Consider the following 17,215-nt stretch of genomic DNA (forward strand, 5'->3'; position numbering starts at 1 on the left):
AAACAGTAATACTGAACATTAACCATGCTCTAAAATATCCATTATATGCATCTTTTGACGATTAAAAACCCTGAAAGTTATAAAGCGTTGCAACGCGAAACGATTGAATAATTTGGAGAGTTTTGTTGTTGTCGTTATATTTTGTGAAACTACGAAGATTGCTTATATAAAGCATAAAATGCTATCCACATTGTGTGAGCGCAGATGGCCCAGTGGTCTTAATGGTTTATAATTTTACTCCAGGACTCCAGGGGTCAGTGGATCGAACAAAGTTGTGGGTTACTTTTTTTTCTTTTTTTAATGTTATTTTCGATCTTTCACTGGAGCTTTTTATTTCCATTGTTTACAATTATCAATATAAAGCATTTAATGACAAACTTTAAAACATGCACAAATCTGTGAAAAGGCCCCTTTAAGATGACAAGACCATGGATCAGCTACTCGATAAATCGCCATGCAGAGTTGTCGTTCCACGCTCTCACATAAATGTAGGGTAACCGACGTGCAAGCGTTTGTTACTTGATATTATATGCCTTTAATTGATATACACTTAGTAAAGAGATAAACGTATTTCAGACTGAGGACAAATCAATAAGAACAGCAGATGTTCGTGTGTTGAATCACTGTGCGCTACTTATAAAAATGAAAGCAATAGTAACGGCAACTGTGTTTGTTTTGTTCTGGTTTACCTGTGTTAGTGACGGGAAAAGGAACGTATTGGTTCTTCTAGGTATGCGATTTACCTAAGCCAGCTTTGTATGCTTGAACAACATTATTATTTATTTTAATACTAATGCAGATCTAAGTCGCTCTCGGTATGCCATTACACATATGTGTGAATAAATTGAGCCTTTTGTAATGAATGTTAATTGAATAAAACAATTACATGATTATATTGTGTGACATTGATCAAAAGGTTAAAGATAACGTTTTGTTAGTCCTGCTATTCCGTCAAATAAAACAACATATGAGAACTTAATTTTAAGACCAGAGATATTTCCGTCCAGATTTCGTAAGCAAAAGATACTCTTATTAGTTTTAGTTGTTTACCAATTTATTTTAGCTCGATTTCATTGAAAGCCTAAGGCTTATTTGAAACGCTCTCGGTCCAGAACGTTTCATGGGACTAGAACCAGGAATGGGTGTATATAGGGGAAATCTAAAGAACGCTCCCACAATGGGGAACGAATCCGTGACCTCCCGGTCGCGAGGCGGACACCATATCCATTACGCCGCGGCGACCTTATGAGCTGTGATATTTTCAAAAAAGAGTAAAATAAATATTGTGAAATGCCATATGATTCTTTCTGAAAGGTGATGACGTAGGTTTCCAGTTCGGTTGCTATGGTAACCAGAAGATCCGGTCGCCACACGTGGACGCTCTCGCCAAGCGTAGTCTGCTGTTCAAAAATGGCTTCACTTCCGTCAGCAGTTGTTCCCCAAGCAGGTACGAAAAATATAAATGAGCCTCGATCTGGAAGAACTAGACCTTATTCATGTGCGTGAAGTGTCGTCCCAGATTAGCCTTCACAGTTCCCATTGGTTAACCAAGGACGACACCTTACGCTGAAACTATCCGATTTTCGCTCAGACGAGAATACAGTTAAACGAAAAAACACATAACAGAGTCTACTAGTATTTATGCGAAGGCTAATCTGAAACGACCCTTTTCGCAAATGGATAAGGCCCAGTTTTCTCCGAGCGCGGCTCCGATAAATAGTATCCTGTGTGTATAATGTCTTATTGTTAGATCAGATAAATAGTATCCTGTGTGTATAATGTCTTATTGTTAGATCAGATAAATAGTATCCTGTGTGTATAATGTCTTATTGTTAGATTGTATGCAGTAGTGTGTACAATGCCTTATTGTTAGATTGTATGCAGTAGTGTGTATAATGTCTTATTGTTAGATTGTATGCAGTAGTGTGTATAATGTCTTATTGTTAGATTGTATGCAGTAGTGTGTATAATGTCTTATTGTTAGATTGTATGCAGTAGTGTGTATAATGTCTTATTGTTAGATTGTATGCAGTAGTGTGTATAATGTCTTATTGTTAGATTGTATGCAGTAGTGTGTATAATGTCTTATTGTTAGATTGTATGCAGTAGTGTGTATAATGTCTTATTGTTAGATTGTATGCAGTAGTGTGTATAATGTCTTATTGTTAGATTGTATGCAGTAGTGTGTATAATGTCTTATTGTTAGATTGTATGCAGTAGTGTGTATAATGTCTTTTTGTTAGATTGTATGCAGTAGTGTGTATAATGTCTTATTGTTAGATTGTATGCAGTAGTGTGTATAATGTCTTATTGTTAGATTGTATGCAGTAGTGTGTATAATGTCTTATTGTTAGATTATATGCAGTAGTGTGTATAATGTCTTATTGTTAGATTGTATGCAGTAGTGTGTATAATGTCTTATTGTTAGATTGTATGCAGTAGTGTGTATAATGTCTTATTGTTAGATTGTATGCAGTAGTGTGTATAATGTCTTATTGTTAGATTGTATGCAGTAGTGTGTATAATGTCTTATTGTTAGATTGTATGCAGTAGTGTGTATAATGTCTTATTGTTAGATTGTATGCAGTAGTGTGTATAATGTCTTATTGTTAGATTGTATGCAGTAGTGTGTATAATGTCTTATTGTTAGATTGTATGCAGTAGTGTGTATTGGTCACACGCTTACCTTATTTTATCCGTGTGCGCGTAAAGTTTAACGCACGTATTACTAAAAATGCCGATAACATAACGCATGATCACACACTCACATATAAACACCGATTCAGTAAAATATTTTCGCATGCATATTAATGCCGATTCAGCGAAGCATTTTCACAAACGAATGAATTGGTGTCCGTTCATTCGCGCATGTTCGCATTTTCCCGCTAAGAACTTATTTACGCCGATTACCTTACACATACTTGTTGTTACAAACGCACACATTAAATGCGCCAATGTGGTCATGTATTTTCATATAAATATCTGCACATGTTTACCCCATTCCGTTCCGTATGTTCGGCAGGTCGGTTGTGCTGACGGGACTTCCGGTACACCAGAACGGCCAATACGGTCTCGCACACGATGTCCACCACTTCCAGTCGTTCGACGAGGTACAGAGTCTGCCGCTCATTCTGGCAAGCCACGGGATTCGAACAGGTACATGTACAAGTGTTATATAATACGTTCTAGCCTCGCTCTGGGAAAACAGTGTTTAATTAATGTGCCTTATTTGTTGTCCCAGGATAGCATACGTGCATTCCACACAGGCTTATAAGGGAAGACACTTTCCACCTAATCTGGTTCTTCACTAACTTTACTTAAAACGAAAAATATAATAAAAGCGGATACTGATTAGAAATTGCGGACAGCACAGGCTAATCTGGGACGATACTTTACGCATTTGCATTCAGTCCCGTTTTTCGAGATCTATTTATGATATATAGGGGCCTAGAGCTATCTGGTTAGCGCAGTAGTAGGTATTCGCGCCCCTCACCTCGGCGACACGGATTCAAATGCCACTCAATGCATATGGGAGTTTTGTTTGATGGTCACCATACCGGACCGGCGGAGTTTCCTGTTACCATACCGGACCGGCGGAGTTTCCTTCCTTAACTGGCAGTTAAAATTTAAGATTTCGTCCAAAATTCCGATTATTCTAGAGTGTACCGTCTATGTCCCTGTGGATTATTATCAAGTCTTCGATGTGAAACACCTCGTACACAGCGCCACCTCACGGCGTCTCTTATGAAAGATGAGTCATGCATTGCGGATGTCGAACATGCGACTCCTTGAGCGTGAAGGAAGTGCATTGCCATTCAACGTGTTTTCAATACTACAAATTTAATCAAAAGGGTCATCTTGCGCTTGTTGCTGCATAATGTTAAGACCTGTATGGGTCATCACATCTTCGCCTAATAAAGTTTCTGCGAAAGTTTGGAGCGAGTTTCGAATCATGTCTACAATTCCCAGCCCTTCATTTGGTACGGAAATATCTTATTGTTCGCGCGCTCTTGATAATGTCAAATGGGATGCTTTATTACGTAAATAGTACACCTTTGGTGTGGTTTAGTAAATTGCAAATAGGCATACATTTACACCATATCATTTGTATAAACAAGTACAATATCTTAGACACAGTGAGTGTTGAAAATTAAGTACAGTGAACTTAACTTCGATATGCTGCAAAGATGATTTGTTATCAGCGTTCACAATTATACATGTTATCGCAAACGTTTCGATAACACGATTGAATGTATTTCCCTAAAGGGATAGTGGCCGCACAGATGCAACAAACCCCGCTATAATTACAGCTTCTGTTACCATAGCAACATATTTTTTTTCTAACAAAAACAGTACTGATACAACATGTATATTGGCCATATGGCGGTCTACCAACATACCGAGTTTTATAAAGCTGGCTTAATGTTTGTTGAGTTACAATTATTGAAGTGGTCAGATTCGGACAGACAAACAAACGGACGGACGAACATGCAAACAGACAGACGACCTGGGATAAACATATTTTCTAATCGGGTTACAACGGCATGGAACCTAAAATAATTTAAGTACCATATATACATCGATAAAAACACCGACCAAAGGACTATCGACCAAGAATGTGCAAATCAATAATAAGTTCATCCGTACGCGCGCGAGCGTCTTCGCAAGAGGTTCTTGTCTGTCGTCGGAAATGTTATTTTCCGGTTGTAGGTAGCTTTTAAGCTTTTTTGCTACCTATGCTTCCTATGTGTGTCCTAGTCTTATGTATTTTTACTTGTATGTCGCAGTGATATATTGCGATCAACTTAAACTCAAGATCGATCAGACTCTCGACAGGAGGTGGTTGCTGTTGGTCTTGGACTGGTTCTTACGGGTCAGCGACAGAGTGTCGGTATGACTGTCTGCTTTTCAGACCCTAAACAGATCGCGAGAACGCATTTATCGGTCGTTACTCCATCGACTATCAATTATGTCGAGCAGACAAAATGCGACTTGTTGCAGATCACTGTCAATCGGCTGCAGGTTGGCATTTGATCGGCGACAAGCAGATGATCGTGCGCTGTCGATCAAAAGACGATTTTCTTTTAATATTTTCAATTGCTGAACGTTGTGACTATATATAACGGGCATGTTTTCATAAAAAAATAACTTAAAAAGGTGAACACAAACATGAAATACCACTCGTGAAAATATACTTTTTTATGATCACTCGTGAAATAACAAACGATCTTACACTGACATGAACACATTTTATGTTTCTTTTATGTCCCTTTTTAAAGAAAATGTTTCCATTTCGCTTAAAAGTTACCATTTCTCGGAGTTCTCCCGTGGCGTGCCTCAATACATTTCAAAACACAAAATGACGTCATTAGTGTGACAAAATGACGTCGTTATACCGCCAAAATTCAATGTAAATAAACGATGAAAAAGCATTAAATATAAAGCAATTTTGTTGGATTCGGTGGAATGTCGATTGTAATTCACTCGTGATCATAGAAAATATACATACAATTATTTATTATTATCTAAAAATAGAAAAAGGATTTCCGGAAATTGGTTCTTTTCACCGGCTGCTGTTATTTCACTGCAGAAATGTCACATTTTATCATTTGGTATAAAAGAATACATTAACATTAAATATTTGACTCGTTGCATTCCAGGTCTTATCGGCAAGAAACACGTGAAACCGGATACGGTGTATAAGTTCGAGGTGGAAGTAACGGAAGAGGAGTACTCCATTAATCAAGTGGGCCGCAACATCACGTTCATGAAGGAACACGTCAGGGATTTCCTGGAGGCGTCGCGCAATGACACCAGGTCAGTTGGAACATGCTGTTGGAACATGCTAGTATTTATGCATTTGATCCGTGTTCTGGGAAAACGGGGCGTACCGTAATAAATGTGCGTAAAGTGTCGTCCCAGATAAGCCTGTGCAGTCCGCATGATGAAATATTGTTAATTCAAAAGTAGACTAAGTTTAGTCCCTGAAATACAAATGCTTTAAATGTATGAACATTATAAGTTGACACATCATTATTCTTGTTTTAATTTACCAGGGCTATTTTGTTGCGGCAATTTTCAGTCTTTAGAAATCCTAGAATGCGAAACACTGTACAAACGGACTAAAAAGAAATTTCGGAAATTCTACTCATTGAAGCTGACAATCGCACAAAATTACCTTTCAGCTTTGAAAAAGATAGACTCCGATTGCCCATTGACTTCGTTAAACAATCTTTCGTGTACGTTTTTTTTTCAACGAAATAAACAAAAGTCGTTGAAAAATAATGTGAACTTCGAAACTAAGCTTATCGAGGAAAATGGAGGACAAACTGATAGCATTTAGCTCTAGGATTTATAGCTCACTGATAAGTCGATCGATATTAACTTAATTATCGGGGAATAAATTTATAAGTTGCAAAGTGTACAGTGTTTTTTCGCATATGTATTTCCTCTGCTTTTGTGAGTATCGCTTCTTGAATATGGTGTCTCAGGGATTTAACTCAAACACTGAATTAAGTTGTAATAATATGATTTAATAATGAAATATCCACTTACTTTTACAAATTTTTAGTTTTACTGAAAATAACATTACAAACAGTTAATTAAGACTTATAAATATGTTTGTGTGTGAGTTCTTGCGTGCGTAAGTTCGCAAGTGCGGGTGTGTGTGGATGTTGTGTTTTGTGTTTTATATCAAATCATTTTAGAAAAAAGCCTTATTCTACACTCAACATATCCATAAGTAAAGAAAGTATCAAATATATTATATGCACGTTTTTGACTCGTGTAGTCTTAGCAATTATGGTTGCTTACAGATATTGATTTTAAAATAACGTTATTATTACATGAGTCTCGTTCTGACAAAACTGGGCATAATGCATATGCGTAAAGTGTCGTCCCAGATTAGCCTGTGCAGTCTAATCCCAGAGGCAGTCCGCAAAGGCTAATCTGGGACGACACTTTCCGCTTTTATGACATTTTTCGTTTAAATGAAGTCTCATCTCAGCAAAAATCCAATTTAGGCGGAAAGTGTCGTCCCTGGTTAGCCTGTGCGGACTGCACAGGCGAATCTGGGATGACACTTTACGCACGTGCATTATTCCCATTTTTTTCAGAACACGACTCAAATATAACAATAGTGACATGAATTTTTCTTACAGGCCTTTTATGCTGTACATCGGTATTCACGACATCCACCGATGCGATACAGGCGGTAAACTCGGGGACTTCTGTGAGAAATTCGGGGACGGAACTTCCCCCGGGACCGGCGTTATCCCGGACTGGAAACCGGAAGTTTACACACCGGAAGATGTCGAGGTTCCGTATTTCCTGCCCGACACGCCCGCTACGCGCCAGGATCTCGCTAATATGTACAAAACGTACAGCAGGTTTGACCAAGGTGAAATATTGTGATATTTTTTTAGATGAACACTACAATCAATGAGAAACAAATTCCGTCTCATGACTTTATAAATTAATACTTGATGTTATAAATAAATATTATTTTTTATGTTTGTGTTGCTGTCATCGTTTTCATCTGTCATAATCATTGACATGAGTTAGGGACGACACTTTCCGCCTAAACTGGACTTTTGCTAAGAAGAGACTTTCTGTAAACGAAAAATACCATAAAAGCGGAAAGTGCACATGCACATGCTAATCTGGGACGACACTTAACGCACATGCATTATACCCACGTTTCAAAGAGCGCGGCCATACATAGATTGTGAAAGATTGCCGGTATTGTAGAGTTTTGAACAAGCGTGCGTCAAATCTGCAACGGATTCAATAAGTCAAAGTATATACAATTTTCTATTGTGCGAATATTATTTCTGCAATGTGTCCGTTTCATAATAACATCAATAGAACGTAGGCATCTACAAATACATTTATGGACATGACTATGTTCATAGAGCGCATATGAATTCTCATCTCAGGTGTCGGACTATTCCTGCGAGAACTCGAGAACGCCGGTTTCGCAGACGACACGCTGGTGCTGTTCACGTCTGACAACGGAATCCCGTTTCCGCTTGCAAAGACGAATCTGTACGACCCGGGGCAAGGAGAACCCTTCATGATCTCGTCTCCATATCAAAGGGACACGTGGGGAAAGGTAAAGGTTTGTGTACTTCCGGTTAACGACAATCAGAGGATGATATGTTTTACTGTTTTGTTTGATTTTTGTAGGTGTCATGAAAGCTATAGGTTGTACACGACAAAGCGTCTGGAAAAGCCCATATCAATTATACGTGTACAATTAAATTGTGTGCAATATGAAATTTGACTTTATACGAATAGTTAAATAGTGAAGAACACATCATAGAGATGAAAGATACCATTACTGATCTTTGTCTGGTTTCTAAAAAACATTTCTCATACATGAATTTATGTGTGTATTAACATTGGTTAATTTCTATTTGTGCTGCTATTGATTTTTCCCCGTTGTTGCTAATTTTCTCTATTTGTTCATTTACAGACGACCGAACTTATGGCCAGTACGATGGACATTCTACCCACTATTTTAGACTGGTTTCAAATTCAATACCCTAAGTATTCCCTGAACGGCCAGGCAGTCCAACTTACCGGAAAGTCACTGCTAAAAGCCCTAGCTCCGAATCCAGGACCGGCATTTGACCTGGTGTTTTCAAGTCACGTGTTCCACGAGGTCACGATGTATTATCCAATGAGAGTCATCCGCACAATGGGCATGAAACTTATTCACAATTTGAATTACAGAGCCCCATATCCAATGGCAACGGATTTATATCTTAATCCTACATTTTTGGACATTTTAAACCGTACAGAATCGGGCGAAACACTGCCGTGGATTACTACGCTGGACAAGTATTACTTCAGGGATGAGTGGCAGCTTTTCAATTTGACGTCTGATCCATACGAGCAAATGAATATGGCGGACGCGCCAGAATACCATGACGTCATTACGAGCATGCAGACGACACTGAACGCTTGGCTCGTTGAAACAGACGACACGTGGCGATGTCTGCCCGCCGGGGAACTAGAAGGAAACACGTGCTACCCACTGTATAATGGCGGAAAAAAGGGAATGGGTCGAAATAAATAACACTGTTCTTTTTGAAAAACTAGACACATTTCAAAGGTTGTTAATCCACCGTTCGTCTGTCAGTCTGTAAGTAAATAAAGGCTAACACACTTTGGTCGCTGTAACATGCCAAAATTATTTTGTATTGAATATGGTGGCAAATAAATATGTAACATGTACATGTTTTGATTTATGTCCTCATAACAATGACTTAGTTGTTCGAACGACCGAGTGACACGTAGAAACGAAATAACTTACTCCTGGTAACGACGTAAGAAATCGTGAAACGAGATTAGTAATTCCTGGAAACTACCAAACTACCAAATCAAAATACATATTTATGTTTTCAACGCATGTTTAAAATTGGCTGATACGAGACAGAAACATAATTTTGTATTATGTAAATAGAATAGATTCTTTTCAAACCGCCCGTATTCTGATTGGTTGATTTATGTCGTTGCCACGAGTTAGAAATTTCGTTCCCACGACTTACGAAGTCGTTCGCACGAGTTAGTTACTAGTATGTCGTTCCCACGAGTTAGTTATGTCATTCCCGTGAAATCCGTGAGCTTAGAAGTTTCAACTAATGAAGTATTAAGTCGTTCACGCGAGTTCAATATCTCGCCCCCAAGAATTATTATCGAGTCACTAAGTCCTGTGAACGAGTTAGCGAATCGTAGAAACAACATAAAACATGCACATATCATTAACTCTTCATACGGGGGTTTATTTATCATATATTGTATTTATGACGTTACAACGACGAAGTAGTAAGTCTTGGTAAATAAGTTATTACTTACTAATTGGAAGTCGTGGAAAAAATTAAATAAGTCGTTGAAGCGTCTTAGTTAATCTTGGTATGGACATTGCTGACTGGAGAGAACGACTTACTCACTCGTGGGAAAGACATGTCTTACTAGTGGGAACGCCCTTGTTACTAGAGTGAACACCCTAGTAACCCAGGGGAACGCCATGGTAAGTCGTAGGACCGACCAAGTAACTCGTAAGAACGCCCTAGTAACCCGTAGTAACGAGATATATTTCTCGTTTTAGCGGCATCATCAGCCAATCTAAATACATGTTGTTTTGCGCATAATTGAAACTTACCGAGAAAGTGGATAGCAAACACAATTTATTGCGATATAAATCGGACATATTCGCGCTTTTGAATGTTTGTTTTTCTGCTAGCGTGTATTCTGAATGGTTGAGTATGCCCTTACCATGAGTTAGTTATGTTGCTCTAATGAGTTACTTAGTCGTGGGAAATAAATAAATATGTTTAAAAAGTTATATGTCACATATGTGCCGCGTGTACATGCCCCGTAGAAATCGAAAAAAAAACACATACATTTGTAACCGGTTAATGAATAATGCAAATGTGTTGTTTTAATTATGATCGCTTTAATCACTTATGAATTAGTAGATAAGGCTAACACTGGAATGAAATAGATTTGTGAAAAGTTGGTGGCATAAACAAATACGCAATATGTGCTTTTCGTTGCGATTTTTACACTCGGATTTTCCACTTCCAGCGTGTAAACAAAGGCAAAACGACATACGATGGACGACCATTTAGGCCAGCAAACATAGTTGTGGGTGGATCGTTTATTACACACATTTAATGTAATTATTACTTAATTAATGTATGTGCGTTTGTTCATATGTATTGCCAATGTATTTGTTTCTGAAATAATTAGTGGTGTTATCCTGATCGGGCCTCGATCAGTACTGAAACTTTATATTGGAAATTCCATCAATATAGAAACACAACATCAACAAAAACGAAAGATGACACAAAAACAAATGGCATAAATGTGTTGTTTGCACTATATAATCTCATCATAACATTGTATTATGACAATATACAATCCGATACTGCATGATACACAAGTATGTAGAAAACATTTTAAACAAACAATGATATGTACATTGTATGTATTTTAACACGATGGTATAAGAGCCTTGTGCTGAAAAAACTGGGCTTTATGCATGTGCGTAAAGTGTCATCCAAGATTGGCCTGTGCAGTCCTACACAGGCTAATAATCAGGGACGACACTTTCTGCCTAAACTTGATTTTCGGTAAGGAGGGACTTCCTTGAAACTAAAAATACCATAAAAGCGGAAAGTGTCGTCCCAGATTAGCCTGTGCGGACTGCACATGCTTATCTGGGACGACACTTTAAGCACATGCAATAAACCCCATTTTTCACAGAGCAAGGCTCATATTATGATTCTATTTGCATTGTTTTCAACAACATAGTTATCTTACAAACGCACATAAAGTGAAACTTATTCTGCACTAGCAAGAGAGACACCCCGTATTATACAATGCAGTCATTTGTCTATGGCTAGGAACCAATTGTCTATGGCTAGGAACCAATTGTCTATGGCTAGGAACCAATTGTCTATGGCTAGGAACCAATTGCTGGACAGTCAATCACAGAATTTGTAAATAAAAAAAAACAGACAAAAGTACGCCTCCACCTAGGTTCCAAGCAAAAATAAAATGTCTTAGAAGCGCGGATTAAACTGCTCTTAACGGCACGATTGAACAAACATCTACGGGAAAAAAATAGCAATTCTTTAAAAACATCGTTATGATAGTTAATGTCCGCTTTTAACACATTTTCCCATATTTATGCTCATTATTTCGTTGAGTTGCGAAAAGTATTTAATTTTTTGGAAGCGTTGCATACGATTTTAGAAAAGTCCAGAAAAGATGTAAATTGACAATATTCTATGTTTAACATTCCGATTTTTCCACATCGGCATCAAAGAAACTAATAATTCCTCATATAGATCAATACCGGTATATAATCATTGTGTCAGTATATTTTGCGTTATTTAACCCTTTCCTACTCAGAAGCAGTCATAATGGCTATGGCCACGACTTTTTTTTTTATTGGTTTACAAAAATTATTTTGAAAATGGTCCATCGGGCGGTCGAAAAAAAAAAAAAAAAAAACATCGGAAAAAAAAGTTAATACTAAAAACATCAGAACAAAGACAACATATCTTTTATAACCTTAACACAGAGACAAAAAGTCAAATTATGCAATGAAACACATCTATATCTTCAAATGAAAATGAGTCCTAAAAGCACCTTTTGTAACATCAGGCAATTTTAAACACTCCATTACATGACATGCGTTCTTCTCCCATTAAAACGAAAAACTGCGCTTCAATTCCATAATTCGATGCGCTTCATTACGCAATGCAATGCCCGTTGCATAAATCTTATATAAGATAAACTACTCATACACAAATTACCCGGTATGTGTTTGCTCTTACTCGACTTATGAGATCGTACATGAAAAAAAATCGAGGTAGATCGATCCATGAGTCGTCGCGGTAATGTTTGTCAAAGTTATTGTTGTCATGAAAACTCGTTGATTTACAACGCAAAACGTCTTATTTGAACTGATGCGAATTAATTTAATCATATTTGTCAACTTCGCTTTTGCTTTATTTTGATAATTTAATCCAAAGTTTAATGTTAGCAAGTGTTTTTTTTACCGGAATTGTAAACAAGGAGTCAGTTAAAGTCTTCCGAAAATGTGCAGTCTGTGTGAATTGACAGTTTGACGTCATCAAAGGAAAGCCGCTTTCTGTCGGAAGCAATAAAGCGACAAATTTCGCGCCGAAAAAATTGGCTTCCTTTGTCTAGCAATCAACATGCCGAACCAATCGTGTGTTTGTTTCTCAATTGCAATCCTCCAATTTAATAAAAGCACGTGCATAGCTCCGCCTTCGAATCTTTTGCCGAGAACGGAGGCGGAGTTTAATGGTTAATTGAGCTTGTGTTTTACGCAAGTTGAGTTCCGATTTGCCGAAATTACTCGGCCCTAAGCATTGATACCGATTTGTTCCGATTTCCAAACTTTCTGTACAGTTCCTATAAACTATGGCGGACGTGTTTACAAAATTCCTAAACACATATATCGTAAATAATGGCAGTGTTTTATTTGATTATTTATACTAATTATCAAATACTTTTTTATCTACTATAATATCGGGTTTGTTTAATATAATTAACATGTTAAACAACATAGTTGCGTCGACATTTTACTGACGCTGATTTTCTTATTGTCTGTAATTTTTACCCGAAATAAATTTTGAGAAGTGCCCATAAAAGGACTGGTACATAAAGTGTCACATTGAAAAATATCCCGATCTCTGCAATATATGTGAACCAATCGTTGATTGTACTTACTTGATTTTATTCGCAACCGTACTCAAACCGGATCGGTTTTTTTTCTCGTTTCGTTCGTTTTGCAGTGCGGTCGGGAATAAAATATTTAAAAAAAAGACGATTTTCCGATTTTATTTTTGTTCCCTTTTTCCAAAAATTAGGGTCGGCGGTTTTGTAAACCAAGAAATATAAAAGTCGTGGCCTATGTGCAAACAGCATAAAACTAGAACAGCCTGTGAGTAACTCGCAATATGTTCAGGTTTTATGCTGTTTGCTGCTCATCAGTATTTAAGGGTTTGACATGAAGCCTTTAAAACGTGAATCTAGTACAAAAAAAAGTCTTCAATTAAATATAACTTTCTAAGGGACCAGACATGCGTCAAAATACGTATCTAAGTAGTAAATGGTTAACGTACTTGAAGGAAAGATTTGTGGCGAAATAGCTGCTTCCTGGAGCGCCTCTAAAAGGGAAGGTTAATCATTTTTGAAATGCGTTATATTCTATTCGTATTATTTTACAGATAATCCACGTGAAGTGAATTCCGTGTGTTATATTTAACCAATCATACTGTATGGTTGTGAAGTCTCGGGCGTTTATGACAACTCTGTAATTGAAAAATTACATTACACAATTTGCAAAAATATTTTGTGTAAGTGTAAAACACCTACTTCTAACTATGCTGTTCTTAGTAAATTTGGTTAATTCCTTCTTGTCGTTGTATGCAAACTTATAGAATTGCGTTATTAGATCAAAGTTGTAAATAACCAAACTGCATATGTTGATACCAACGTGTTATGGGACAGTTGCGTGCTTTCACCAATTTTAAAAGTACGAAAAATAATCTATGGTGTCAACTTTAGGCAACCTTGGCTTTTATGCTTTATACATCTGATTTCACGTCCAACATTGCCTACACGGTAAATCAGATAAAAAAGACCAATTTGTTTAAGAATGGAGCGATACTTTAGCTTCACAGTCAAAAATGGAATTCACTTTTTTTAGCTTCGAGTATGAAAAATTTGTTGATTGCATATCTAATGAAAAGAAAAGAATCCAAATGAGCCCATTTCGAATAGGTTCTCGTTGTCTTGAAATAGAAGTTGACTGATATAGCAGGTTGTCCCGCGAAGAATGCCAGCGTAAACTATGTAACCAGAATGTTTGTGAACCCGAATATCAATTTATATTATGTAGTCAATTATATAACAAATTGAGTATAAAATATAATATCAGAAAATCATAGCCCACCATAAGTAAATACATATTATTGATGTCTTGTACTAAAGTTTTTAAGACCACTTATCAATGATGTCTTGTACTAAAGTTCTTTAGACCAAAAACATTGCACACTTTTTTGGTTGAAGCGTTCAAACTTAGATGTGATAATTTAAATAGTCTAGCTGCTATACATTTGCATGTTAACAAACATCACTGTATTTAATAGTCATGCATAGTATTTGACATTGTTATGACTGTCATATTTGCGTAGTAACATTTTTCTGTTTTCCTCTTATTCAAAAGTCAAATACTCCTCCATAAGTGTCGTAATGATTACTGTAGATCTAAAATCTGCAATCAAATATACATATTGCTTTTTCAAACTATTTATATAGCAAGGAGGTGCAGGCTATTCTTCATAACAGTTGGGTAATTTCATATCCTATTGTGAACAACACTGGTCATGAATATTGTTTTCTGTAATTATAATATTTGTGTACATCAGCCGCTTCTATCAATCGTTAACTATTTCAAGAATTATGTATTCCACGTTTTTAAACTCTGACTTTGTACAATAATGTACGCGGCTGTTTTGTTAACTTTTTGTTATTGATATTGGTCGTGTTAATTAAGATATGGTAATTGTATAAGTGTGTGTGTGTGTATAGGTGTGTGCGTGCGCGCGTGTGTGTGTGCGTGCGTGCGTTAGAGTGTGTGCATATGGGAAAATGTAATCAACAATACATTTATATTCTTAAATACTTTCTGTTTATAAATATTTGTTCCTTGAGACCATTTCATTATCGGAAGAGAAATTAATAATATAAGAGAAGTCATATAATATACTTGCTTTTTATGACACTTCTATTACACTGTTACAGTGTCCGTCAAAGTCTACATGTTTGCATTATACTGTAGAAATGCATTATACATACCATAGTTGTTTGAAGGCCTCATTGAAAATAAGATTGCCATTGTTAAACTGTCTGCATGACTTTGTATCAATGTGTTGTCTTAATGAGTTACCTTCGGAAAATAAAGAGATTATTATTATTATTATTATTAATTATTATTATATTATTGTATGATCCCATGTCATGTGAATATAAGCGATTCGCTTAATAAACTGTTGGTTTAGCAAATTATTACAAAGCCACAAATCGAGGGTTTACCTGGCTGTTCTGGTCCTCTGTGTCAGTATTATTGTATTCTAGATTCCCCCTACTAAAGGCGTATCTTTGAAACAACAAACACAACACTACATGTATATTACTCGAACGTACTCTTGGATTGAACGTCATTCCGTCTGATCTTCAAACGTGTGCACTGACCGATTATATTGTGAACGCGTCCAATAAATATTAACTTGTGTTTTAAAGGGGCCTTTTCACGTTTTGGTAAATTGACAAAATTAAAAAAATATTTCAGATTCACAAAATGTACTTGTAGTTATGATATTCGTGAGGAAACAGTAATACTGAACATTTACTAGCTCTAAAATATCCATTATATGTATCTGTTGACGATTTAAAAACCTGAAAACTATAAAGCGTTGCAACGCGAAACGATTGAATAATTTGGAGAGTTCTGTTGTTACCGTTATATTTTGTGATACTACGAGGATTGCATATATAAAGTATAAAATACATCAATCATTGTATAAGCACAAATGGCCGAGTGGCCTTAGCGATAGACTTTTACTCCAGGGGTCAGTGGTTCGAGCCCAGTTGAGGGTTACTTTTTTTCTTTCTTTAATTTTATTTTAATCTGTGAAAAGGCCCCATTAAAATTATAGCATTTTATAACGGATGCAACTGTTATCATCGAGGATATAAGGGAAGCAACTGTTGTCATCGAGGATATTTGTCGAACATAGTAATCGTAACTAGATCTGTACAGTCAAAAACATTTGATTGGTCTTATCGGAATAATACTTTCTCTACTTTTTAATCGAAAACTGTGATGTTGTTAACTGTTAGTTGTCATGGTTGTTAGCTTTTTAATAATGCTATGTTGGAAAATGATAAGCTTACAACAAGGATGTGGAAAACATGTTTTGAGTCGATTTTTTAAACAGACTAAGCATTATATATAACTATTAATACATATGAACATATATATAATTGTATGTACATAAAATTCATCGAATATTTCTCATGTCCTTCAAATCTACATCAAACGTCTTTAACCCCGCATGCATACAAGTTTCCTCATAGTTAACGTGTCAAAATAAAAAGGGTCGTTAAATAAAAAAATCATACGTAAATATTATTTGATATTTCTTTTTTTCCGTTCCCACCACATCAAACGTTAGTAACCGCGCGTGTATTGCTCCTCAAACGCTACGCGTCAAAATAAAAATAGTTGCTAAAGGGACCTTTTCATGTTTTGGTAAATAGACACAATTTAAAAAAATATATTTCAGATTCGCAAATTTTCATTAAAGTGATGATTTTTGTGAGGAAACTGTTGTTGTCGTAATATTTTGTATCACTACGAGGATTGCTTATATAAAGTATAAAATACATCACTCATTGTATGAGCACGGATGGCCGAGTGGTCTAAGCGTTAGACTTTTACTTCAGGGGTCAGTTGTTCGAGCCCAGTTGGGGGTTCCTTTTTTTATTTCTTTAATTTTGCTCCTGTTTTTTACTGGAGGTTTCAAGATGTTTACATTTATCAATATAAAGCCTTTAATGACGAATTTTGATACATGCCAAAATCTGTGAAAAGGTCCTTTAA

At 36.5% G+C, this 17,215-nt stretch overlaps 1 protein-coding gene across 2 annotated transcripts; it reads left to right on the forward strand.

The window, feature by feature from the left end:
• Nucleotides 1-459: 459 nt before the first annotated feature.
• Nucleotides 460-9,240, forward strand: LOC127874098 (N-sulphoglucosamine sulphohydrolase-like). 2 transcript variants are annotated; one of them, XM_052418229.1, is made up of 7 exons: nt 460-730; nt 1,315-1,447; nt 3,023-3,156; nt 5,661-5,817; nt 7,161-7,399; nt 7,938-8,119; nt 8,477-9,240. In XM_052418229.1, the coding sequence occupies exons 1-7, from the start codon at nt 643-645 to the stop codon at nt 9,080-9,082; spliced, it is 1,539 nt and encodes a 512-aa protein (XP_052274189.1). In that variant the 5' UTR covers nt 460-642; the 3' UTR covers nt 9,083-9,240. The 2 variants fall into 2 exon arrangements, with proteins under 2 accessions (XP_052274189.1, XP_052274190.1); XM_052418230.1 differs by having other exon boundaries at nt 462-730; nt 7,938-8,113.
• Nucleotides 9,241-17,215: the final 7,975 nt, after the last annotated feature.

Source organism: Dreissena polymorpha, chromosome 3, assembly GCF_020536995.1.
Source record: "Dreissena polymorpha isolate Duluth1 chromosome 3, UMN_Dpol_1.0, whole genome shotgun sequence".
Taxonomy (NCBI): Eukaryota; Metazoa; Mollusca; class Bivalvia; order Myida; family Dreissenidae; genus Dreissena; species Dreissena polymorpha.

Excerpts from the sequence above, each read along its gene's own strand:
- LOC127874098 (XM_052418229.1), top strand. The coding sequence starts at position 643 with ATGAAAGCAATAGTAACGGCAACTGTGTTTGTTTTGTTCTGGTTTACC. Across the intron at positions 3,157-5,660 it reads AAGCCACGGGATTCGAACAG|GTCTTATCGGCAAGAAACAC; the intron begins GTACATGTACAA and ends GTTGCATTCCAG. Across the intron at positions 7,400-7,937 it reads GTACAGCAGGTTTGACCAAG|GTGTCGGACTATTCCTGCGA; the intron begins GTGAAATATTGT and ends TTCTCATCTCAG.